Consider the following 21,458-nt stretch of genomic DNA (forward strand, 5'->3'; position numbering starts at 1 on the left):
CTGAGTAATAGTCACCTGTGTGTGTGTGTGTGTGTGTGTGTGTAAACACACACACACACACACACACCACATCTTCTCTATCCATTCATCTGTTGATGGACACTTAGGTTGCTTCCATATATTGGTAATTATAAATAATGCTGCTATGAACATTAGGGTGCATATATCTTTCTGAATTAGTGTTTTCAGTTTTTTTCGGATAAATACCCAGGAATGAAATTGCTGGGTCATATGGTAGTTCTATGCCAAGCTGTTTTGTAGAGTCATCCCATTGGCTTTCAAACCCTAGTACTGTCAGCAAGAAAGTAAGAGTGGTAGTGGTTGGTTATCCACTTTGAATGTGAGCTACCAGAGGTAGAAATTTTTGTCGGTTTTGTTCATTGCTAGGGTCTTGAACAGTGCTTGGCATAAAGCAGATTCTCAATAAATAACTGTCAAATGAATCTACTCTTTACAAATCCACCTAGAGATCTGTAGCCATTGTACCCCTTCTCTACAGTCTACAGAAAAAAAAATTCACTAGAATGACAACAGTGCCAATAATTATTAATCAGAAGACTCAGAAGTAGTGATATGAACAGTTAACATTTATTGGGTGTTTCCTTCTTTCCTTCCATCATTTATTCACTCACTGAACAAGTATTTGTTCAGCATCTACTATGTGCAAGACATTTTTTGTTTATATTTTTTAAAGCAATATTTTTAATATATTGAAAAAAGACTAGTTTTCTGTTTTTATATTATATGTAAATGAATATTAACATGCATTATAAAGTGTAAGTTGGGCAATTATATTAGAATATAAATTAAGATATTTAGAAATTTTACCTATAAAATAAGGGCTAAGAAGAAAATTTAAGACATGGATGCAATTAATTGTTGTGGGACTACTTCTAAAGGAGTAGTCAAGGAAGGCCCCTCTGAAGAGATGTCAAGTAAAAAGATACCAGAATGATTTTTAAAAGAATCAGCTATTATTGAGCCTGAGAAGAACATTACAGACACAGGCAACAGCACAAAACAATGCAACAAACACACTCCATGCATTAGAGGAATAGAAAGGAGGCCAATATGGCAAAAATGTAGTCTGGCCAGGCACTGTGCTTTGACATATATTTTCTCCTTTATTCCTCCTTACAGTCATATGAGACAGGCAGTATTATTATCCCCTATTTTATCAATAAGGAAACTGAATCTTAGAGAAGTTAAGAAGCTTACCCAAAGTCACAAGGTTAACAAATGGAGAAGTCTTCCTATACTATGATCTGGGGCATGGGTGACATGGTGCTAGTTAAACAGGAAAATCCCAAGAATGTTAATGACTCTATTAGTTTTTACCACTCAAGAATATTTTCAGGCATTCAACTAGGCCTACAGCCTTATAGATTTTGCACTTAATGTTCAATTCTTTCATCTAATTAAATTCTTCTGAATGTAGTTTAAATATTAAGAGTTTTAAAATGTTAACAGATGAGCTTATAAAATATTAGGTTGTTTTGTTTATACAAGCATTTATGCAAGTCTGTTTTCATTTCTAAAAGCCTCTGATAATTGTACAAGCCATAGCGTAAGTTCTGAAGAGGTAGGATACCAGTGAGACATTAAAAAGAGTAAATATTTTATTAACTGGTAATTGAATAAATATAATTCATCAAAAACAACAAAACATTAAGTCCATTTTTCAACTTTGTTAATACACCCAAAGATAACTTTCACATGGTGGGTTTACGTCCGCAAATTGTTTTAAATGCATTACGGAGTTTAAGTGAAGTGAATTACTGAATAAAGTCATATGGTCTAATAACATAAATCAGCATTTCCCAATCTGGTATTTCTCAGAACCAGTTCCAAGAGTTGCTTTGTGGGTAGAACAAGAGTTCTGTGGTTAAATAAGTGGTGGAAAACTGAATTCAATACCCTCCTTGACACTGCTTTATTTTTTCTGAAGGCCTTCTCAGAGCCTTTAATATTACGATAACGTGCTTTAATTCAATGTTAATATGCTATTAGCACTGAAGTGGTGTTACCCTTAGTTGGCCACAGATGCTTTGGGACTTAACATATCCTTTAAAGCCCCAAGGAAATGCTAATATAATTCAATATGCAAATCTGTCATGTTATGTAATCTTTCAAAATAAAGGCTAAAGCAAAAATGTGTGAGTAAAGTTTTTCTAACAAAATTATTATATTAAGCATTATGAGGTTAACTACATAAACTAAGTACATAAAACAATTCTTTAAGGAAGAATGTATATAACTTACCTGCTCTCTAATCTGGGAAGTAAGGTTTTCCATGTCTCCAGTAAAATGTTTAATCCTTTGTTTGTAAATTTTAGATGCCTTTTTTAGAGCTATAGCTTTTTGCCTACTTGATTCTTTCATCGTTACAGCCTCATGCGTACTCTTTTTCAATTGCAAGTTCCATTCTGATATTTTGGATTCTAAGCTCTAAAAAAATATTAGCAGTAATTAAATTATTTTAGAATGCCAACGTTTACATAAACTTTGTTAAAATATGTAAAAATCTTCCACACAGAATTTATCAAAATGATTAATCATAAGATTAATAAAAAGCAAAACAGTGAAGAAAGGTGATTTCACCAATGTTAATTTGTAACCAGTTACAGAATGCAAATTTAAAATGTATAAACCTATATAAAACTAATACTACTCTTACTAAAGATACTAATATTGGTGATTATAGTAAAAACACTAATTTCCCTAAAACTTTTTTGATTAACTAGAATTTTTAAAAATTTCCCATCTAGATTATACACAGTACTAGTTACTGCAAATCGAAAAAACGTAATTTAGCTGGAGACAATTCAAACAACAGGTACATAAAGCTCAAAGGAATCAGTAGCTCCCCAAATATATTAGGATTCTTTAGTTAAAATAATAAATGCTTAAAGGATATATGATCAAAATCTATAGATCATGAAGAGTATAGATGAGATAAACATAAACTTATTTACCAAATTTTAATTTACTAGAATTAAAGAGCATGCTTTGACATTTGAAAGAGTTACATCAAGGACAACAAAAGTACTACTTTGCCTAATAAGTAGTAAGTTTGTGGAAGTTATTATTCTAAAACCAGACAGGGTTCAATAAGAGTTGGGGTAAAAAAGTTAGGATTAAAAAAAGGGTAAAAAGATGTTTGAGGGCATGTTTCTATCCATTGAATTTGATAATGTTAATTGACATAACTGTTTCCTTACATATTTCTTGAGGCTATAACTAGACAGAATATTAGGTTGGGTGAAAGATGGATATGATTTAGTGTGATAACTCTCATGTTTTCACTTCAAATTAACTTAAGACTTTCTATTTAAAAGTATTTGAGTACTAACTATCTAAGAATTTAAAGACTTCAGATTTTAACGCCTTAACATTTTTTGAAAGTTGTGTAATTCTGAAAAGAATGTAAAATTATTACAGAATTTAAGTTTTAGTCTTCCATTCCTTGGACATTTTAATAAAAAAAAAATTAAAGGACTCACAGTAAAAGATGGAGCTTTTCTACTTTTTGATTAACAAAAAGTATGCTTAATTTCCACTAAAATTGAGATTAAGAAGTACATGCAAATCAAAACAACAATGAAGTATCACCTCACACCAGTCAGAATGGCCACCATCAAAAAATCTACAAACAATAGGGCTTCCCTGGTGGCGCAGTGGTTGAGAGTCCGCCTGCCGATGCAGGGGACACGGGTTCGTGCCCCGGTCTGGGAAGATCCCACATGCCGCGGAGCGGCTGGGCCCGTGAGCCATGGCCGCTGAGCCTGCGCGTCCGGAGCCTGTGCTCCGCAACGGGAGATGCCACAACAGTGAGAGGCCCGCGTACCGCAAAAAAAAAAAAAAAAAAAAAAAAATCTACAAACAATAAATGCTGGAGAGGGTGTGGAGAAAAGGGAACCCTCTTGCACTGTTGGTGGGAATGTAAATTGATACATCCACTATGGAGAACAGTATGAAGGTTCCATAAAAAACTAAAAACAGAACTACCATATGACCCACTGGGCATATGCCCTGCAAACACCATAATTCGAAAAGATACATGTACCCCAATGTTCACTGCAGCACTATTTACAATAGCCAGGACATGGAAGCAACCTAAGTGTCCACTGACAGATGAATGGATGAAGATGTGGTACACATATACAATGAAATATTACTCAACCATAAAAAGAAACAAAATTGAGTTATTTGTAGTGAGGTGGATGGACCTAGAGCCTGTCCTACAGAGTGAAGTCAGAAAGAGAAAAATACCATATGCTAACACATATATATGGAATCTAAAAAAAAAAAAAAATTCTGAAGAACCTAGGGGCAGGACAGGAATAAAGATGCAGATGTAGAGAATGGACTTGAGGACACGGGGGGGGGGAAGGGTAAGCTGGGACGAAGTGAGAGAGTGGCATGGACACATATACACTACCAAATGTAAAACAGACAGCTAGTGGGAAGCAGCCACATAGCACAGGGAGATCAGCTCAGTGCTTTGTGACCACCTAGAGGGGTGGGATAGGGAGGGTGGGAGAGGGACGCAAGAGGGAGGAGATATGGGGATACATGTATATGTATAGCTGATTCACTTTGTTATAAAGCAGAAACACAGCATTGTAAATCAATTATACTCCAATAAAGATGTTAAAAAAATTAAATTAAATTTAAAAAAAAAGAAGTACATCTTAAACAAGATCTAAGGACTTGATCTCTTTGAAAAGTAACTTGGTAGACTAAGAGAAGAAGCAAAACATTCCTAAATTGTCTTTAAAAATCTATCTAAACTAAAAAATCCCACGAAATGTTTTAATACGTAGTTGGGGAAAACATTTTAAATAAGTATAAAAAGTCTACTTAAGAGAAGCGAAGAACCCTCTCCACCAACACAAGAAATACAGCTGTCATTCCTCTAAAAAACCGCAGGGTGTCATCATCACATCATGAATAACAGCTACGCTTTCAGTTAAAAAACCTTTATTACTAAAGGTGAAATAAATTTTTTTGAACAAGGTTCCAGTCAAGACTTTCCCACTAGATTTATCAAATCCCATGCCTGAACACTATTAGGAAGTGTGCTGAAACTATCAAATTATTTTTATAGTTTCAAAATAACCCCTTCACAGTCATTTGCCAAATGAATGGACGTATATTTAGAGTCAACTATTTGCCTTTTCCTATTTCCAAAGAATTATATTTGCAGCATATTATAAAGATAATTATTCTCTGTCTCTTCTAAAATGTGAAAATATTCTAACTCTAATTACTACAGTTTAAAGATCTAGGAAGAAAAATGAGTTCAAAGTACCTTTGGGGTAGTTCTCAGAGAATTATAATGTAATTAAAAGTTTTAAAAGACCCAATACAATTTTTAAGTCATCAACAATACTAAAAAAATGAAATTTATATTGCTAAACTGAGTTCGTTCATTGTGTTTGTAGTCTTAAAGAAAAAAAAAAACTTGTTAAACCTAAATAAATCCCAAAACTGTGTGTTAGAAGGAATGTAAAAAAATCCATGACCTAACGTAACTTCTAATCATTTCTAAACAGTAGCATTTTGTAAGGGAATGTGAACTCAAAGTATTAGACAGGTGAATATCATGGTAAAACTTGGGATTTTAGCCTTATATTCACTCTCCTAATTATCTAAAAGGGAACTATTAAACTTAACTTTAAAAAGTTATTTAATATTTTATTTTTAAACTGAAGAAGGTATTTTCAAGAACTTCCCCAACTGCTATTTGAGGACAAAATTAAAAATTGTGTAAGTAAGATAAACTGAAGTATATGATTTGAGATGTTAAATTACATGTATTCTCTTGTATTTACCATGACAGAGCAAGACAATTTCAACTCTAGTTCATCTGCAGTGCCCTAGGACACCGATGCAAAAAACACAGGGAATCTTTGGGGGAAAGTGCTTAAAAGCACCTGTAGGCAGACAAAAGACAAAATTTATATCCCACATAAGCCTGCTTAATGTCCCTTTGATGGGCAAAAGCTTTTTGCCAGCGAAGAAAAAATAAACAACCCCCCCATATGCAGTCTTGAAACATGTGCCTGGACTGCAGACATCTGCCATGATTCAGGAGGATAAAAGCAAACAGAAATTTAACACAGAAGTCCTCATGCTCAGTGAGGTTTGTCTTTACACACTTCTTCCAAAAGCGAGAACACTGCTTCTTTTCCATTGACAAAAATAACGACAGTAGATCCAGTTAGCTTGTGTCATACCACAGCAACCTCAAACTCTCATCTCAAAGTGACTATGAGACTTCCACAAGAATATTTAAACTGCTCAGTTTAAACCAGAAAATTCCTCTTAATTATCCTGCTAAACTGTGTAACAAGGAGGTTACTCAATTATCTAAACAAGGCAAGGTTAACTGACCTTAACGTTATTACCATTAGTATATTGTCTGCCTACTAAATACGTGTGAGAGCATGTATGTATATGTACAGATGCATAAAAGACTAAATACTATATACCAAATATTAATGGTTTCAGTATTTTAATTTTCTCTTTTATATTTAACAAATTTTCCAAATACATATAAATTAACTTTTAAAGTAATTCAAATTTTATAAATCCTTCCCAGATTGGTACTAAAAAGTCACAGCATTTTTCTTTTTTTTATATTGGTATTTGGAGCCAAATATTTAGACAGACCAGAAATCTTAAGATTTACCTCAAATATGTACTTCCCATGGCAACACTTAAATTGAATTCTTTCAAAACCACTAAATTCCAGAATTAAGCAAAGACTTTATTGTTGTCCATTAGTTTTATCAATTAAACTATAAAAATGGGTGAATGTTTATAACCTTTATGTGTTCTTTTAATTTATCATTCTCTGCTTCCTTTTTATGAATTTGGAACTGTAGTCGTTCATGTACTACTTTCACTGATTGTGACAAACGGCTTGCTTTCAAAGCATTTGCCTATAAGAGAAAACAAAAAAAAGCAAAAATGTGTTATTTGATGTATTTTTTCACAATATTAAACTTTATCGTACTTAGACATGATCTAAAAAGTTGCTAAAGACCAAAGTACAACACTTCCCCAATTACAAATGGATTTTATATAAAACCAGGGGGATGTTTTCTCCTCCCCTTTTTTATTTAATAACTCCTAATTATCTCTTTTTAAAAGTTCCTGTCTATCCTTCTAAGTAAAATTATGGGTATGTCTAAAAAGCTCTTACAAACACAGAAATTCCTTAATTTATATTAAAATTGAAATATATATTTATACATATAGGTCCCTGACTTAGGCCAAGTACCCTGAATGAAATACCACAAAAATCTAAAAAGAAAAAAAAAAACTCTAAAAAATTAAGATATTATATTTGATGCATAAACTTGTAAAAGTGTCCAAATAATCTAAAAATATTTCTATAGGTATTTATGAGGATATGGGGGCCAGGATGGAAAGAAGAGAAAGAGGGAGTCAATATTAGGAAAATTTGATGAATTAGCTCAAAATTTGCTTACCTTTTCATTCTGAAACAAACAAGAAAGTTCTTGGATATAGGTCTCCTTTTCAAGTAACTTCGTCTTAAGATTCTTCAGCAAATATAATGTAAAAGGTAGAAATATCACAACTTGGATAATGTTGGCTAATTTTATAAAACCAACCAGCATACAAATAAAAAATTTCAGAAAAATAGACACCAAGTCTAAAAACACTTACAGTGTTTTCACTTTCATTATCAGCTAGCTTCTCTAACAAGTTGGATAAACTGTCCCCTCTCTGTGGAAAAAAAGAAGTTGTAAATCAGTGTTCACAAACTATATTTCTCTACATAAAAAAGTAGTAAATGGAATAAGCATCACTTAAGAAATTAATATGGACAACTACTATGCATAGTTCAGTTTTTTAAAAAGTTAACCATCAGAAAGATTTTTGCTTAAGTGTTCCAAATCAATTTTTATCCATAATTTATGAAATCAGTTAATTTACTAAATTAATTTCTAAACAATGCCTCATAAAGTACAAGCCAATGAAATAAAAATCTTGTATACAAAGGAGGCTCACAATGCTGATTGTAAACAGGTAAAAATTATAAATAGCCTAAAGTCTAGCAAAAAGAAATGTTTTAAAGAATTACAGCAGGGGGTTTCCCTGGTGGCACAGTGGTTGAGAATCTGCCTGCCAATGCAGGGGACACGGGTTCGAGCCCTGGTCTGGGAAGATCCCACATGCCACGGAGCAGCTAGGCCCGTAAGCCACAACTACTGAGCCTGAGCGTCTGGAGCCTGTGCTCCGCAACAAGAGAGGCCACGACAGTGACTGGCCCCCGCTTGCCGCAACTAGAGAAAGCCCTCGCACAGAAACGAAGACCCAACACAGCCAAAAATAAATAAATAAAATAAAAATTAAAAAAAAAATTATAGCAAATTAATAACAGAATTCCATGTAGATATTTTAAATGAGAATGAAAAATGTTTATTCATTTTGAGGGTCATACATACTGTATGACTTCATTTATATGAAATATCTGAAATCAGCAAATTCATAGAAAAAAAGTAGATAATGGGCTAAAGAGGGGTAGTGGGGATGGGAAGCAAAATTCTAAAGGGCAATGGGTTTCTTTTTGTAGTGATGAAAATGCTCTAAGGTTAATAGTGGTGATGGCTACACAATTCTGTGAATATACTAAAAATCACTGAATTGCATACTTTAAACCGGTGAACTGTATGGTATGTGAATTATATCTCGGTGAAACTGTTAAAAAAGGAATATATGAATGTATAAATACAATGTACACAAGGACTTAAATTCTAAGAGTATTTTATCGTAATCAACTGAAATGAAGTATAATAATGAAGTTTTTGAGATTGAAAATATATTTTCTATAAAAATATGCTGCTTTCATGTAAAACTATTTATGAAACATTGAAAGTGAGCGTTAATGATTGCCATTTCAAACAAAAATTCAAGAATCATTTCCATTTCAAATATACCAATATTTTAATTTCAAGAAATAATATACCCTTCAAGTGAGAAATACCGCTATTAAAATAGCGCTTAGTATTTCTTACCTGTTGGTGTTCTGTCTTTCTAAGAAGATGTTCTAAAGTTTGTTTTAAATGTTTAAAAGAGTCTAATTCTTTTCTTAATATTTCCTTCTGTTTAGAAATCTTCAAATTGGATGCAGAAATATCAGTCTGACAAAATATAAGAAGCACTTACACATTTTAAGACATAGCATTAAGACACTCTAAAATATAATACTACTATTATCAAAGAATACTTTTCCTAGTAATAAAATCATTCTTTTGTACATAGAAGTAGTAAGATATGCCAGGTTTTTCAGCAGTAAAAAGTATATGTTACATGGCTCTAAAGTAAAATGAAATCAAAATAAGGACTTAAACCCTAAAGTATTTCAGGCATTTATTTTAATAAAACTAATAGAATACAATCTATTTTTTTGTCCTTAACTCAAACTTTAGTACACTGAACTTTTAGAATAGAGGTTTCTATTCCACACAATACTATAGAAAATATATTTCAGCTCTCAAGAGTGAAAGTGAAGAGTGAGAGTGAAGAATATTTTAAATTCACTCTTGAGAAAAGTTGACTCTAGTTCAACTCAGGTAAGGCAAAGCACCAAGGTACTTTCTAGTCAAGCACCAAGGTACTTTCTAGCTTAGCGTCTCATCAAATACATGCCTGAGATTATCTTTGAGGAAAAGAATTGCAATTAATGACATAGGAATGAAGAACACTAATAAACCTGCATTTTTTATATCAAATGCCAGTATGTGAGCATAACTACTACAAGATATGAGACCTCAGTTAATGAATTCTGAGTATTATCCTAGCTTCTCATTTTATTACACATTCACTAGGCAAGTACTCACATTTTCAAAACTAATCTCTTCAATGGTGTCCTTAAATAATGGCAAAAGTAATTCTACAGAACAAGTTGCTAACTCGGCTTCCTTAAATGTTGCTTCCAATTTGGTCTTCTCATTTAGGATGTCCTGCTTTAGGCTAATTAGATATGCACAAATAAAATTTAAGTTAAAGCTGTTACATAAACTAGTTACGTTTTTTATGCAAACAGAGCATAGCATGATTAAATACTACAGTTCCATAAATTGCTCTGCAAAATATAACAGTAAATTGTCACAGAAAATGAATTTTTTCTGTACTTTCGTATTTTTTCTACACTTAACTATACATGGAAAGACAGTTTTTAAAATGTTAAGATATGTAAAACACAAAGACTACCAACAGCAATGTATCCCTGTGCTATTTGATAATTATTGAACATCTCTTCTCCGGTTTGTAAAATGATTTGTGTGAATGTGTTCGTGTCTTTTTTTCTTCCCTTCCTTCTCCCTTACTCCAAAGTGAAAAGCTTTGTCTTCCTAGAACTTATTCCAAAATGCTTTCTTGAAACTTACTGTTTTTCACAAAAAAAGTTCCTCCAGAAAAATGTGTAAGCTAAACAAATGGAACACAAAAAACTAAACCTCTCCAAATATCTAAAAATCCTTCACATTTGGCTTTATAAAACATTATTATCATTCAAAACAAAACTGATAATATTTGCCTTCTTGATTACGTTTTACACAGACATTACTGTGTATCACTGTAAGATACATCTTTGGGTATGGGGGCTCACATTTTTACATCCCGAAATTGGGATGCTTCTTACAATCTCTGTCAGTCTGGAAGCAGTCCTGAGCTGTCTTTCCTGTACAGGTCCAGAACTTACAGAATGAACATCCAACGTTTTGAAGAACATCACAGAGATGGGGTACAGCACTTTTTTAACCCGTAACAACAAAGGGTCATAGAGAGGGACTGGAGGAGTTGTTGAAGTAGGAATGTTTAGCAACATTCTAGAAGCAAGACCCCAAGGTAGGCTTGCTGTATATTTTAAGAGCCCATCACCAATAAATTTCATTTCAGTTATAGATGCTCCTAAGAAATACCAGTACATATCACCAATACTCTTAATAGCAAGGATAACTCTGAGTCAAAAAGTAACTCATAAGAGTTGGGCTTTGAGTATAAAGAAGTTTTGAGAATACCTTACCTACTTTATTTCATTCACATTTTATTTTTATATAAGTGCAGAGTTATTTGGACTAAAAATCTATGTATAAGTTTGAAGGAGCTTTTTCAATATCTATAAATAAAATTCCAAGCCATAAGAAAGCATTGTGTCTTTCTTTAATTGACACCTTTTTTCTTTTATGGAACATAATGTAATGGCTCAGCTACAATGAATGGCATCTTAGAGGCTATGTCTCTAAGAAGTATTCTTAAGTACCACTTAAGATGTCTTAAAATGATGGGCCCAGTGAAGATGGTTGCTACAAAAGACAGTTATCATTATTAAAAACCATTTACAGAAAGTCAAGAATGATTATATATGACCAAACAACATTTTCATTTAAGCTAAACTAGAAGTTGGACTATAGTATCCATAGCAATAAGCATGGTATTTTAAGACTTATTCTGGGGAGCAATGAGTCATACAAATAACAAGTGCACCCTCCATACTGAAGAAGCAAAATATGACAGGTATTTGTTAAATAGCAATATCCCAAATGACAGGGAAGTAGTACTCATTAGCTATATTTCCAATATTCCATCGTATTTATATTTTCATTTACATTAGTTAGAAAGATATATACTTTACAAATCTTTTTATAGGTAAGGTTTTCATTTTTAATTGCTTTCATTAAAATTCCAAAATAACTAGGCAAATTCTGCTAAATGAGTACATCTGTAATCAGATTAAATAAATATAAATTACTAGGCTGTTAGATGATATTCTTGAAAGAATGCTGTATTTGATTCAAATAATTTACAGTATGGACAAAACATGAAACCCTGAAATCAAAAAATTAAGCTATCCCCTGCTATTGTTGAGAATACCAGCTGAGATGACTTTCACTGGCATGCCGTGGTAAATGTTCTTTCTCTGGTAAACTTTTAAAATGGGAAAAGAGTTCTTCTGAATGACTTCCATCATTTGTAGGCTTCTCCATAAATTCGGTAAATGGATTTATAGGTGGCTTCCACAACAAGTTCTCCACATAAGCTGAAATCTAGGAAATATTTTAATTATTAAACATCATTTCAGTAGATTCTTTTTTTCTGCTATTACCCAATAAGATAAAAATCCTAAAGATCTGTAAACGAATAATATTTCACAGACAAACTTGAAATTATAACTGCTACTCATTGTGATACTAATTCAAAATAGTATCAAAATTGCATAGCATAATAATTCAACGATTGCCAACTCCCATACACAGTTTCCAAAAGGCCCACTATTTTCTACATACTCACAAGAATGCAGAAATTACTATTAGTCTATTTCTTGAAGTATTATAATAATATCCTAATCCAATCGGACTAGAAAATGGATATAAAAACCACAGAATAACTATCATTCTCAGTTGCATTAGATTTATCCAATAGGAAATGTATGTTATTCATGCCTGTAACAGTAAAAATTTAAGATACTTTTGAAAGTATTTGGCAACAATAGCTACAAAGAAGTTATTTTCTTAAAGTAGACTTTTCAATATTAAATTCATTTATTCCTATAAATAAATCATATTTTTTAAAAAAGCTCAATCTAAGTTATTCTTTGGTGACAATGAATGGACAGATGACATTACTTCTAAGTTTTACTAAATAATCTAATAGTTTTCTCTCAAATTTGGAGATGTCATTTTTAAAATGTGAATATTTATGAATTTCTTCAAAACGATTCCATTTTAAGTAATGAGTTAGTGCTTTGGCAATCATTAAGGCTGTATTTTTTCAAATCTAATATATGGAAATGTGTCTCCCTAACCTTGTTTATACAAAATCAAATGTCATATTTAAGGTTTTCTGCATTTTTCAGAGATATTTTACCTCTATGTAATTTATTTTTATTTATCTGTATCATAAAATACATATGTTCAAGAATTTTCAATACTTTAAGTAGACGTGAAATTAAAGGTTGAAAATTATTCACTATATTTAATTAGCAATTCAGAAATCCTTTCAAATGTCTGTAAAAATTTATCTATTTTTTTTGTCCAAAGGTTCTGTATACCAGAAAGATAAATATTTAGGATACAGGCCAGTGAAAAGCATCCTCATATTTTTTCAATACTAGAAACTCACGTCAAAATGGAAATGTTGGGCTTCCCTGGTGGCGCAGTGCTTGAGAGTCCGCCTGCCGATGCGGGGGAGGTAAAAGAGCGGGGAGATTAGAGGAATTTGAGCCTGTTTTCACAACGCCAGTTGGGATGCTGGAGAAAATTTCTGTGACATTGAAACTGCCAGTTACTTTATTAGATTTTCATTTCTAAAGCAGAACTAAATAAGTGCAGTCAGCCAATAAAAAAAAAAAAAAAAAAAAAAAAAAAAAATGGAAATGTTGAATAAGATACATATAGTCTAAGATGATCTACCTGAATGCTGCAAACACGCATCTGTTATTAGGACATAACAACATTTTGAGCTATTGGTAGCCCAGAAAAATTAAAAACATATGGATACACAAAATCAAATGAAAAACCAAACCTAAAGGTGAAGAAGAATATGCTTGGATAAGTCACTGCCATCAAGAAAATTATCATCTACTGATTTGTTCAGTTTTGGTACTTATCTTTTGTCCATTCACTTGTTTAAATATTCGTCTCTCTGTACAATGGAATCTCAAAAAAGAATGTCTTATTTATTGGAATCCTCAGCACCTATAAGCCTTGTAAAAGCTAAGCAATATTTCAAGGAGAGGACTCAAGGCTTAGAGCAATTAATGAATAAGATGAATAAAGACTGCTGCTTTTTTACTTATCTTTTCAGGGATCATTAAAAGAAAAATAGTTCATATATTTAAAATAAAAGTTCACAAATCAGTGTAAGAGGGTAGAGATCTTCAATTTATTGAAAACATTTTATGAGGTAAGATTCAGTTTGGTATCAGTACTTTAAATTAGTTCTTGCTTGGCTTTGTGGGCTATTGGCAGCTATTTATATAATTTTTCTATAAGTTTGGTCATATGATAAAATCATACAACATAAGTAATTGTATCTTATCTTAAAGGGTAAACAAATAAAACCAACATATTATAAAAATAGGGATTTTTAGAATGACTTTTAGCCCAACATTCTAAAATGTATCTTCAATACTGATTTCTCAAAACGTGAAACAGAGAACTGGGTATGTCTCAAATATTTGCATAGAAATTATCAACTATCATATTCTCACAATCTAGAAATGAATATAGGATAAATATTGTTGAGAGGTTCCAAGGTACTCCACTATTTTTGTGTTGTGACAATACTTTAACCAAAAACATGTGTGCTGAACAATGTAATAATTTTCTTTAGCAAAAAAAATCCTGCCTTTATAAGAAATGCTATCATTTTGGGAGACCAAATGTATTCTTGAGTGGAAAAGCAGACATTTCACAAGAAAATGTTTTCAATTATGTAGAATAAACTGCCAATTTACAAATGTATTATACTTTTGTATAACTTGTTAGTGGTGAAACAAAGACACATATTCTGCACACATACTTAATGATCAAATCCCTAAAGAATAGCAATTTAAAATATTTTTAATGTTTAAAGAATTAAATTTCCTATACAGAAATGACTTTATCAGTCCCCTACCCAAAAGGCATGTACTTAAAGCTTCTTCCAGGTGTGGTCATGGGTTTATGCTGATCCAACTACACTCATTTAACTATGTTCCATTTTGGCCAGCAACAAGCATTTGAGGGATGGCTGTTCAGGGACCATGATGCTGGCCATGGTAAGAGAAAAGAAAGATCAGTCCATGACCTTCTGCAGCACCTAGATTGTTCTACGTAAACTAACCAGCTCCAAGTATGTATTCAAAACTAATCTCTCTAAAGAGACTAGCATATGAATCTTGCAGTTTTCAATTTGTTTTGCCAAACACTAATCCTTGGAAAACTAGCTCCCACTGGCTTCAAACAAAAGCACACAGCTTATACTGAAAAATTCACTATGAAATATTCAGCAAAGAATACCAAGTAGATACAGGAATGTTGCTAATTTCCCACACTACTCTAAACACTAGTCAAAAGTTTACTAGAGAAGTAATTGTATGCCTTTTTGGACTCCACAGTGAAAAAAAAAAAAAAAGGTATAAGAAATTTGGAAGTAGGCAGAGTAAAAATAACCAGAAGTGGAAAACTGATCTTATCAGTAAAGGCTATCAAAACTGGAAAAAACATTTTCTGATATAGAGAGATTAACTTTGAAAAGTAATTAGCTAATGCTTCTGTCCAATGAATAAAGGAATTTAAAAATAAAAGTGTTGCAGATTGGATAATACGGGGGAAAAAAGTTGACAGGAAGAGTGACTGATTTGTAAATAAAGGATACATACATACTTTCAAGGCCCAAGTCCTCCCTCCTTCTCAAAATGTTCCTCTGACTGATCCAGCCCACCAAGAATCCTAAACATCTAATAATATTCTCAGAATCATACAGTTTAGAATTTAATTGCTCCATAAATGGTAATATTTTAGTTCTTCTTTAAACTTGCTACTAAATCTGTGAGGGCAAATATACCCATCACCATCTACCCTCAAAAATTAATCAGTGAGAGGCATAGGTTAGGTTCCGATATACAAGTTAGGGTCACCAAATAATTTATTGTTCAAACTGAAACACTTTTGAGAGGAAACCCCACAGAGAACCCAATTATCCAGAAGACGGGACCAAAGATGTTCAGAACATTGTCTAACCCCAAATAGTCAGCATCCTTTATCAGATAAACATAAAACATTTTCCTTCCCTTCAACAAAAGGACAGCATGAGGGCATGCTGCCATTTATTAACAGCATTCACTGACCAAAAGCCTACACTGTTGCTATTATCACCTAAAGGCTACTCACTGAAGAAACCAAGTTTTAGAAAACAGCTTGACCAAGATTACAAGTAACAAAGTGGTGGAACTCAGTTTTGAATTGAAAGCCATCAGGTACTGAAATATAAACATAAGAATCTACACAGCTGAAAGTAACATACAAACTTCCCTTTTATAAGAGTGTTTTAGCACTCTCATAAATTCAGTTTATATTAAAAAAAAAGAAAATTGTTCTGTACAAGGAAATGAAGGATGAATAAGACTGAGCTCCTTGAAGGCACAGACTACAAGTCTAAAGAGAGAGCAGTGAGCAGACCACTAAAATCCAGTGTGCTAAAGACTATGATGGGGACTCATCAGGTACCGCGAAAGCAACTGGCAGGATCCTGGGAAACTTCCCAGAGGTGGATCCTCAGTAGAGTCCAGCAGAACAAGTTTGAGCTTGGCAAAAGGGAACAGAAAACAGGCAATCCGGATAGAGGGTAAAGTACCAGCAAGAACAAGGAATCATGACGGAACATGATTTGAAAAGGCACGTGGCAAAAGATGAGACTCGACACATGAAAGTACACACTGTATATCAAGCTCAAGAGCTTGAATTTTTTCCTAAAGGTTAAGACAGACCATTAAATAATTTTAAGCAGGAAAATGACAGATCAGAAGTGCATCTTTAAAAGATAAGTACAGGGCTTCCCGGGTGGCGCAGTGGTTGAGAGTCCGCCTGCCGATGCGGGGGAGGCGGGTTCGTGCCCTGGTCTGGGAAGATCCCACATGCAGCGAAGCGGCTGGGTCCATGGGCCATGGCCGCTGAGCCTGCGCGTCCGGAGCCTGTGCTCCGCAACATTGAGAGGCCCGCGTACCGCAAAAAAATAAATAAATAAAAGATTAAAAGGTAAGTACAGTGGTGTTTTGGAAAATGGACTCAGCATATGGATGAGACGAGAGGAGAAGCAGTGATCAGGTTATTAGGGTCTCAAGAGAGATGAAATTCCAACATTCTTTTCCAACAAAAATTTTTGAAATCAAGTTGTTGCCACTGGTGATTTAAAAAAAAAAACAAAAAACATGAAAAACAATGAAGGACTTAGAATACAGGAATAGCAAGAGATCAGTATGGAAAGAAATGATCAAATGTAACCCCTCATTTACCCATGACCATCTGAATGGATTGCTCCACATCTAAGTTGCAGGAAATGATTACTTATCCTTTTAAATACAAAAATTAATTTAGACCAGTTTGAAGAAAATCTTTTAAAAGTATGTATTATTTCTTCCTTCTCAGAGTACAGACAGACTGAACATAATTTAACCATTCCTGATGACCCAGAGGCAGCATATTAAAAAGAAAGAACACTGGGCCAGATTCATCAGTTCACAGTCCTTATGAGCCACCTGACACAGACAACCCTTAGCTTCAATAGCCCTTTGGTTCTCTCTGCTACAAAATGAGAATAAGCTTTGCCAGCCAAAGCTGTCATGAGGTTTGAACAGAATGAAGTAGAAACACTTACAGGTGGGGAGTTTTGTTTGTTTAATTTAGGACCCCTTTGGTCACTCTGTTGGGGCTCCTTTCCCACCAGGCCTTCTCTTTAATTTTTTTCATCTTAAAAAAAAAACCATCCTGAGTCATTCACCATTCCTGAAATTACTTGCAGGCCTGAGTTATCTGTATAGAACCAACTCTTAACTTCAAAACAATCCTTTCAAAATCTATTCTTTGCAGAATTATTACAAGTCATTTTCAATGTAGTCAAAAATTGACTGAGTTCTATTAAACCAGAGCCCAGGAGAACAATTATTGACTTCCAACAGAACTGTGCCCAAGGGGATAGATGTTCTGTCAACCTCATTGCTATACCCAGATACTTGGGTCTCAGTCACTTGCACAAACTAAGCAGTGATTAGTAGCAATATAAACAAAGCCATTTTCTCATACCTCTGGGTGTTTGAGATGCAAAAACTATCCTATTAATACACATCAATTGTGAAATTAGAAGAAAATGAAAAGCAAAAAATGGATACCTGGCTGTTAAGGGCCATGACAAACACTGCCATGACAATCTTATTAAAGCAGAAAGGTATCAAACACATTTTAAAAGCCGACAGGCTTACCGCAGTCTATTCCTTTAACCATAACTAACCAAGTGGTGCTTAAAACTACTCCAAGAGCCTCATTCATTCAAAAACACCTGAAACCTTACTATGTGTGAGGTGATAGGGAAACTTTGTCTCTGCAATAGACTTTACCCCAACACCAGCCAAAGTCTGGCTATGGTTTCCTCACTAAACAAGCACCACTTACTGACCACCTACTCAAAACCTGGCACTGGTTAACTTAATCTCTTTTATAACAACCACTCTAAAGTGACTTATCCTCCTCATTTTACAGAAAAGGAAGCTGAAGGCAGTAACGTTAGTGACCTGCCCAAACCACACACTTAAAGGAATTGAGGCTGCACTCTAGGACCCTGGAGAACGAATTATTTCCCGAGGCCTGGAGTATTCTTTACTTAAGGAGCCCCGGAGCTTACCAGAGTCTGGCACATTATATGGTGGGCATTTAAAAGCCAGCCGTATACGTAAGAGAGCACTATTTCGGTAAGAAACTATGCAGTGCCCGGGGCCGACCGGGTCAGGGCTCCGTCCTGAACAAGCCCACATCGGCTAAGATCTGCCCTGCTGTCCCAGGGACCACACACTTCCTCGCTGCCTCTCCCAAGCCCAGGCTGTCTGTCTGGGGGCAGAGGACGGTGTAGGCAGAAAGCGGCTGAGTTCAGTTTTGGGGGGACGCGAGGGCCTCTCACTTCCGTGACCCACCGTGGCCACCGCCCCGCCCCCAGAAGGGCCCGCGGTAACTAAACCTCGGCCATGCAAGCCGAGGAAGCTTACTTCACCCTCCAAAAGCACGCCGACGTCCCTACCGCTGCGTCAGTACGTCGCCGTGACGTCAGCCCGCCGCCGCTCCGCCAGGAAAGGGGTCCGCCAGGGCCGCCAAGGCTGACGCCCGGCGAATGTTAGTGTAAGCCGCCCGTGAGCATACCTGTGTTCTCCAGCCCTGGGTCGGCTAGAACGGAGCGGGACGCGGGGGGCAGTGCAGCGGGTGAAAGCTAGGAAGGCAAGGACTCGACGCGGGAAGCAGGCGAACTCCTAGAACGGCTCGCGGTGGCAAAACGCCCAACAAGGTGCAAGCGGGACAAAGCGGAGCTGGTAACCAGCAAATGGCTTCTCTGGCAACGGCCGCCCCGCCCCTTCCGTCGGGCTCGCAGCGGCGCAGCCAATTGGCCGAGCTCGGGAAAGCGAGCCCCGGCGTCTGCTGCTACTGGCAGGAGTGAGGGGGCGGAGCCCGGGAGAGCAGCTTTGTCTTTCTGTTGGTTCTCCCAGTGAACTCCCCCGACCCCGCGATCGTTTGTTTTCCGAGAAGGGTAGCATTTGTGTGTAGTTACCAAAAAATCTTAACTGAGTTCAACCAGAAAGGGAAGTAAGGCCGATGGATTCCAAATTTTCTGACACTTGGCCTGCAAGTGTCCTGCTTTTGCTTTTTAAAGGAGAAGATTTGAAAAAAACCAAGGCAACCGCGACTGGAAGAAAGCTCGTTATAAGTGTAAACAGCTAAAATCTGTTTATCTGAGATCATTCCCTGGGCCTATTTTCTCCTGTTAAATGAGGGAACCGGACGGTGATCTCGAAGGCATCTTTCAGGTCACAAATTATTTGTATCTGTGCTACAGCCAGCTGGTATGGTTTATAAACTGAACAAGGCCAGATTCTATTTGGAAAAGTAAAAAAAAAAAAAAAAAGTTATCTAATGCCTCAACCTAACGTTCAAAATCGTAGGCTATCACATTAGGTTCACAAATAGAGCCACTATCAACTGAGCAGTTTAACCATGGCGTACGTCTTATTGGTTTCACTAAAGAATATTTTCCACTAATGATTCCAGCAATGCTTTCCCCCCGCCCCGCCGCCCCCACTCCCCCAGCGCTATGATTGTCCAGCAAAAAGTTCCCCAACCAGTTTATTTATCTCTTGTAAAAATAAAATACAGTGTGTGTGTGTGTGAAAAAAAAGTTCCCCAACACATTAGCTTCCATATATGCAAATGTTAATAAGCACGGGGAACTGCGGATTTACGTACCTACTCTCTCACTGATGGATCATAACCTTCGGCAAGTCAACTAGCTTCTCTGGGCTAGTCCTCTCATCTGCAAAAAGAAAAAAGAAAAGAGGAAGAGGACAGGTAGAGTTGGGGGCAAGGAACATAATTCTTGGGATTTTTCTAGCACTAAGCTAGGATTCTAGCTAACCTTGCTTACTTGCCATAATTAGAAAAATAATTGTACACAGATGTTAGGCTGCTGTTAAGAAAAATACTTATTTTAATTAAATTGCATTGGTATTATAAGTTACCACCTGTGTAAGACATTCAAGAGGAAACATTCACAAAATCTCAAAATGATTACATAAGATTCTCAAATTGACTTATTTAACTGAATTGTCCAGGTAAAGTAAATGTGGCATCCCTCATCCTCTAAATCTAATCTGTTGCTAAAATCTTGTTGGATAGTGAACTTTTGGATAGAAAGATCCCTTATTCCATTTTTTTTTGTTTTTTGTTTTCTTTTTTTTTTTTTTTTTTTTTTTTTTTGCGGTACACGGGCCTCTCACTGTTGTGGCCTCTCCCGTAGCGTAGCACAGGCTCCGGACGCGCAGGCTCAGCGGCCATGGCTCACAGACCTAGCCACTCCGCGGCATGTGGGATCTTCCCGGACCGGGGCAAGAACCCGTGTCCCCTGCATCGGCAGGCGGACTCGCAACCACTGCACCACCAGGGAAGCCCCCCTTATTCCATTTTTACATAAATGGGAAAATAACAGTTCATTCCAGCCCATTCAAAACCCCCAATTTCCCCAAATATCATTAAACACTTGACCACCTGTGAAACATTCCACCAAGGATTTCTGCATAATTTAAAGCAGAGACCAGCATACTTTTTCTATAAAGGGTCACACATTAAATATTTTAAATTCTGTGGGTTATACAGCCTCTGTCATACTTAACTCTGCCACTGTTGCTTAAAAGATGCCATAGAGGATACATAAATACATGGCTTGGCTGTGCTCCAATAAAACTTTTTGTTAAAGTAAATTTATTTATTTATTTTTTGCTGCATTGGGTCTTCGTTGCTGCGTGTGGGCTTTCTCTAGTTGCCGTGAACAGGGGCTACTCTGTTGCAGTGCGTGGGCTTCTCATTGCAGTGGCTTCTCTTGTTGCGGAACATGGGCTGTAGGCGTGTGGTCTTCAGTACTTAGGGCATGCTGCCTCAGTAGTTGTGGCTCACAGGCTCTAGAGCGCAGGCTCAATAGTTGTGGCACATGGACTTAGTTGCTCCATGGTGTGTGGGATCTTCCCAGACTGGGGCTCAAACCCGTGTCCCCTGCATTAGCAGGCAGATTCTTAACCACTGTGCCACCAGGGAAGTCCCTGTGCTCCAGTAAAACTTTATTTACAAAAATAAGTAATAGGATAGATTTGGCCCACAGGACGTGGTGTGCAAACTTCTGATATAAAGCAT

The 21,458-nt window shown here is 35.6% G+C and overlaps 1 protein-coding gene across 2 annotated transcripts in view; it reads right to left on the bottom strand.

The window, feature by feature from the left end:
- ODF2L (outer dense fiber of sperm tails 2 like) overlaps positions 1 to 12,085 on the bottom strand; it is a 29,475-nt gene extending 17,390 nt beyond the window's left edge. The window contains exons 1-7 of one of the 2 annotated variants that reach the window (XM_007457240.1): positions 11,914 to 12,026; positions 9,879 to 10,011; positions 9,054 to 9,179; positions 7,702 to 7,761; positions 7,503 to 7,574; positions 6,834 to 6,950; positions 2,263 to 2,448 (exon numbers count right to left, since the gene is read on the bottom strand). In XM_007457240.1, the coding sequence (XP_007457302.1) occupies positions 2,263 to 2,448; positions 6,834 to 6,950; positions 7,503 to 7,574; positions 7,702 to 7,761; positions 9,054 to 9,179; positions 9,879 to 10,011; positions 11,914 to 12,026 (807 nt within the window). Of the gene's footprint in view, positions 1 to 2,262; positions 2,449 to 6,833; positions 6,951 to 7,502; positions 7,575 to 7,701; positions 7,762 to 9,053; positions 9,180 to 9,878; positions 10,012 to 11,913 lie in introns of both variants that reach the window. The other variant, XM_007457241.1, reaches the window with a different exon arrangement.
- Positions 12,086 to 21,458: the final 9,373 nt, after the last annotated feature.

Source organism: Lipotes vexillifer, unplaced genomic scaffold (genome assembly GCF_000442215.2).
Source record: "Lipotes vexillifer unplaced genomic scaffold, Lipotes_vexillifer_v1.1 scaffold250, whole genome shotgun sequence".
Taxonomy (NCBI): Eukaryota; Metazoa; Chordata; class Mammalia; order Artiodactyla; family Lipotidae; genus Lipotes; species Lipotes vexillifer.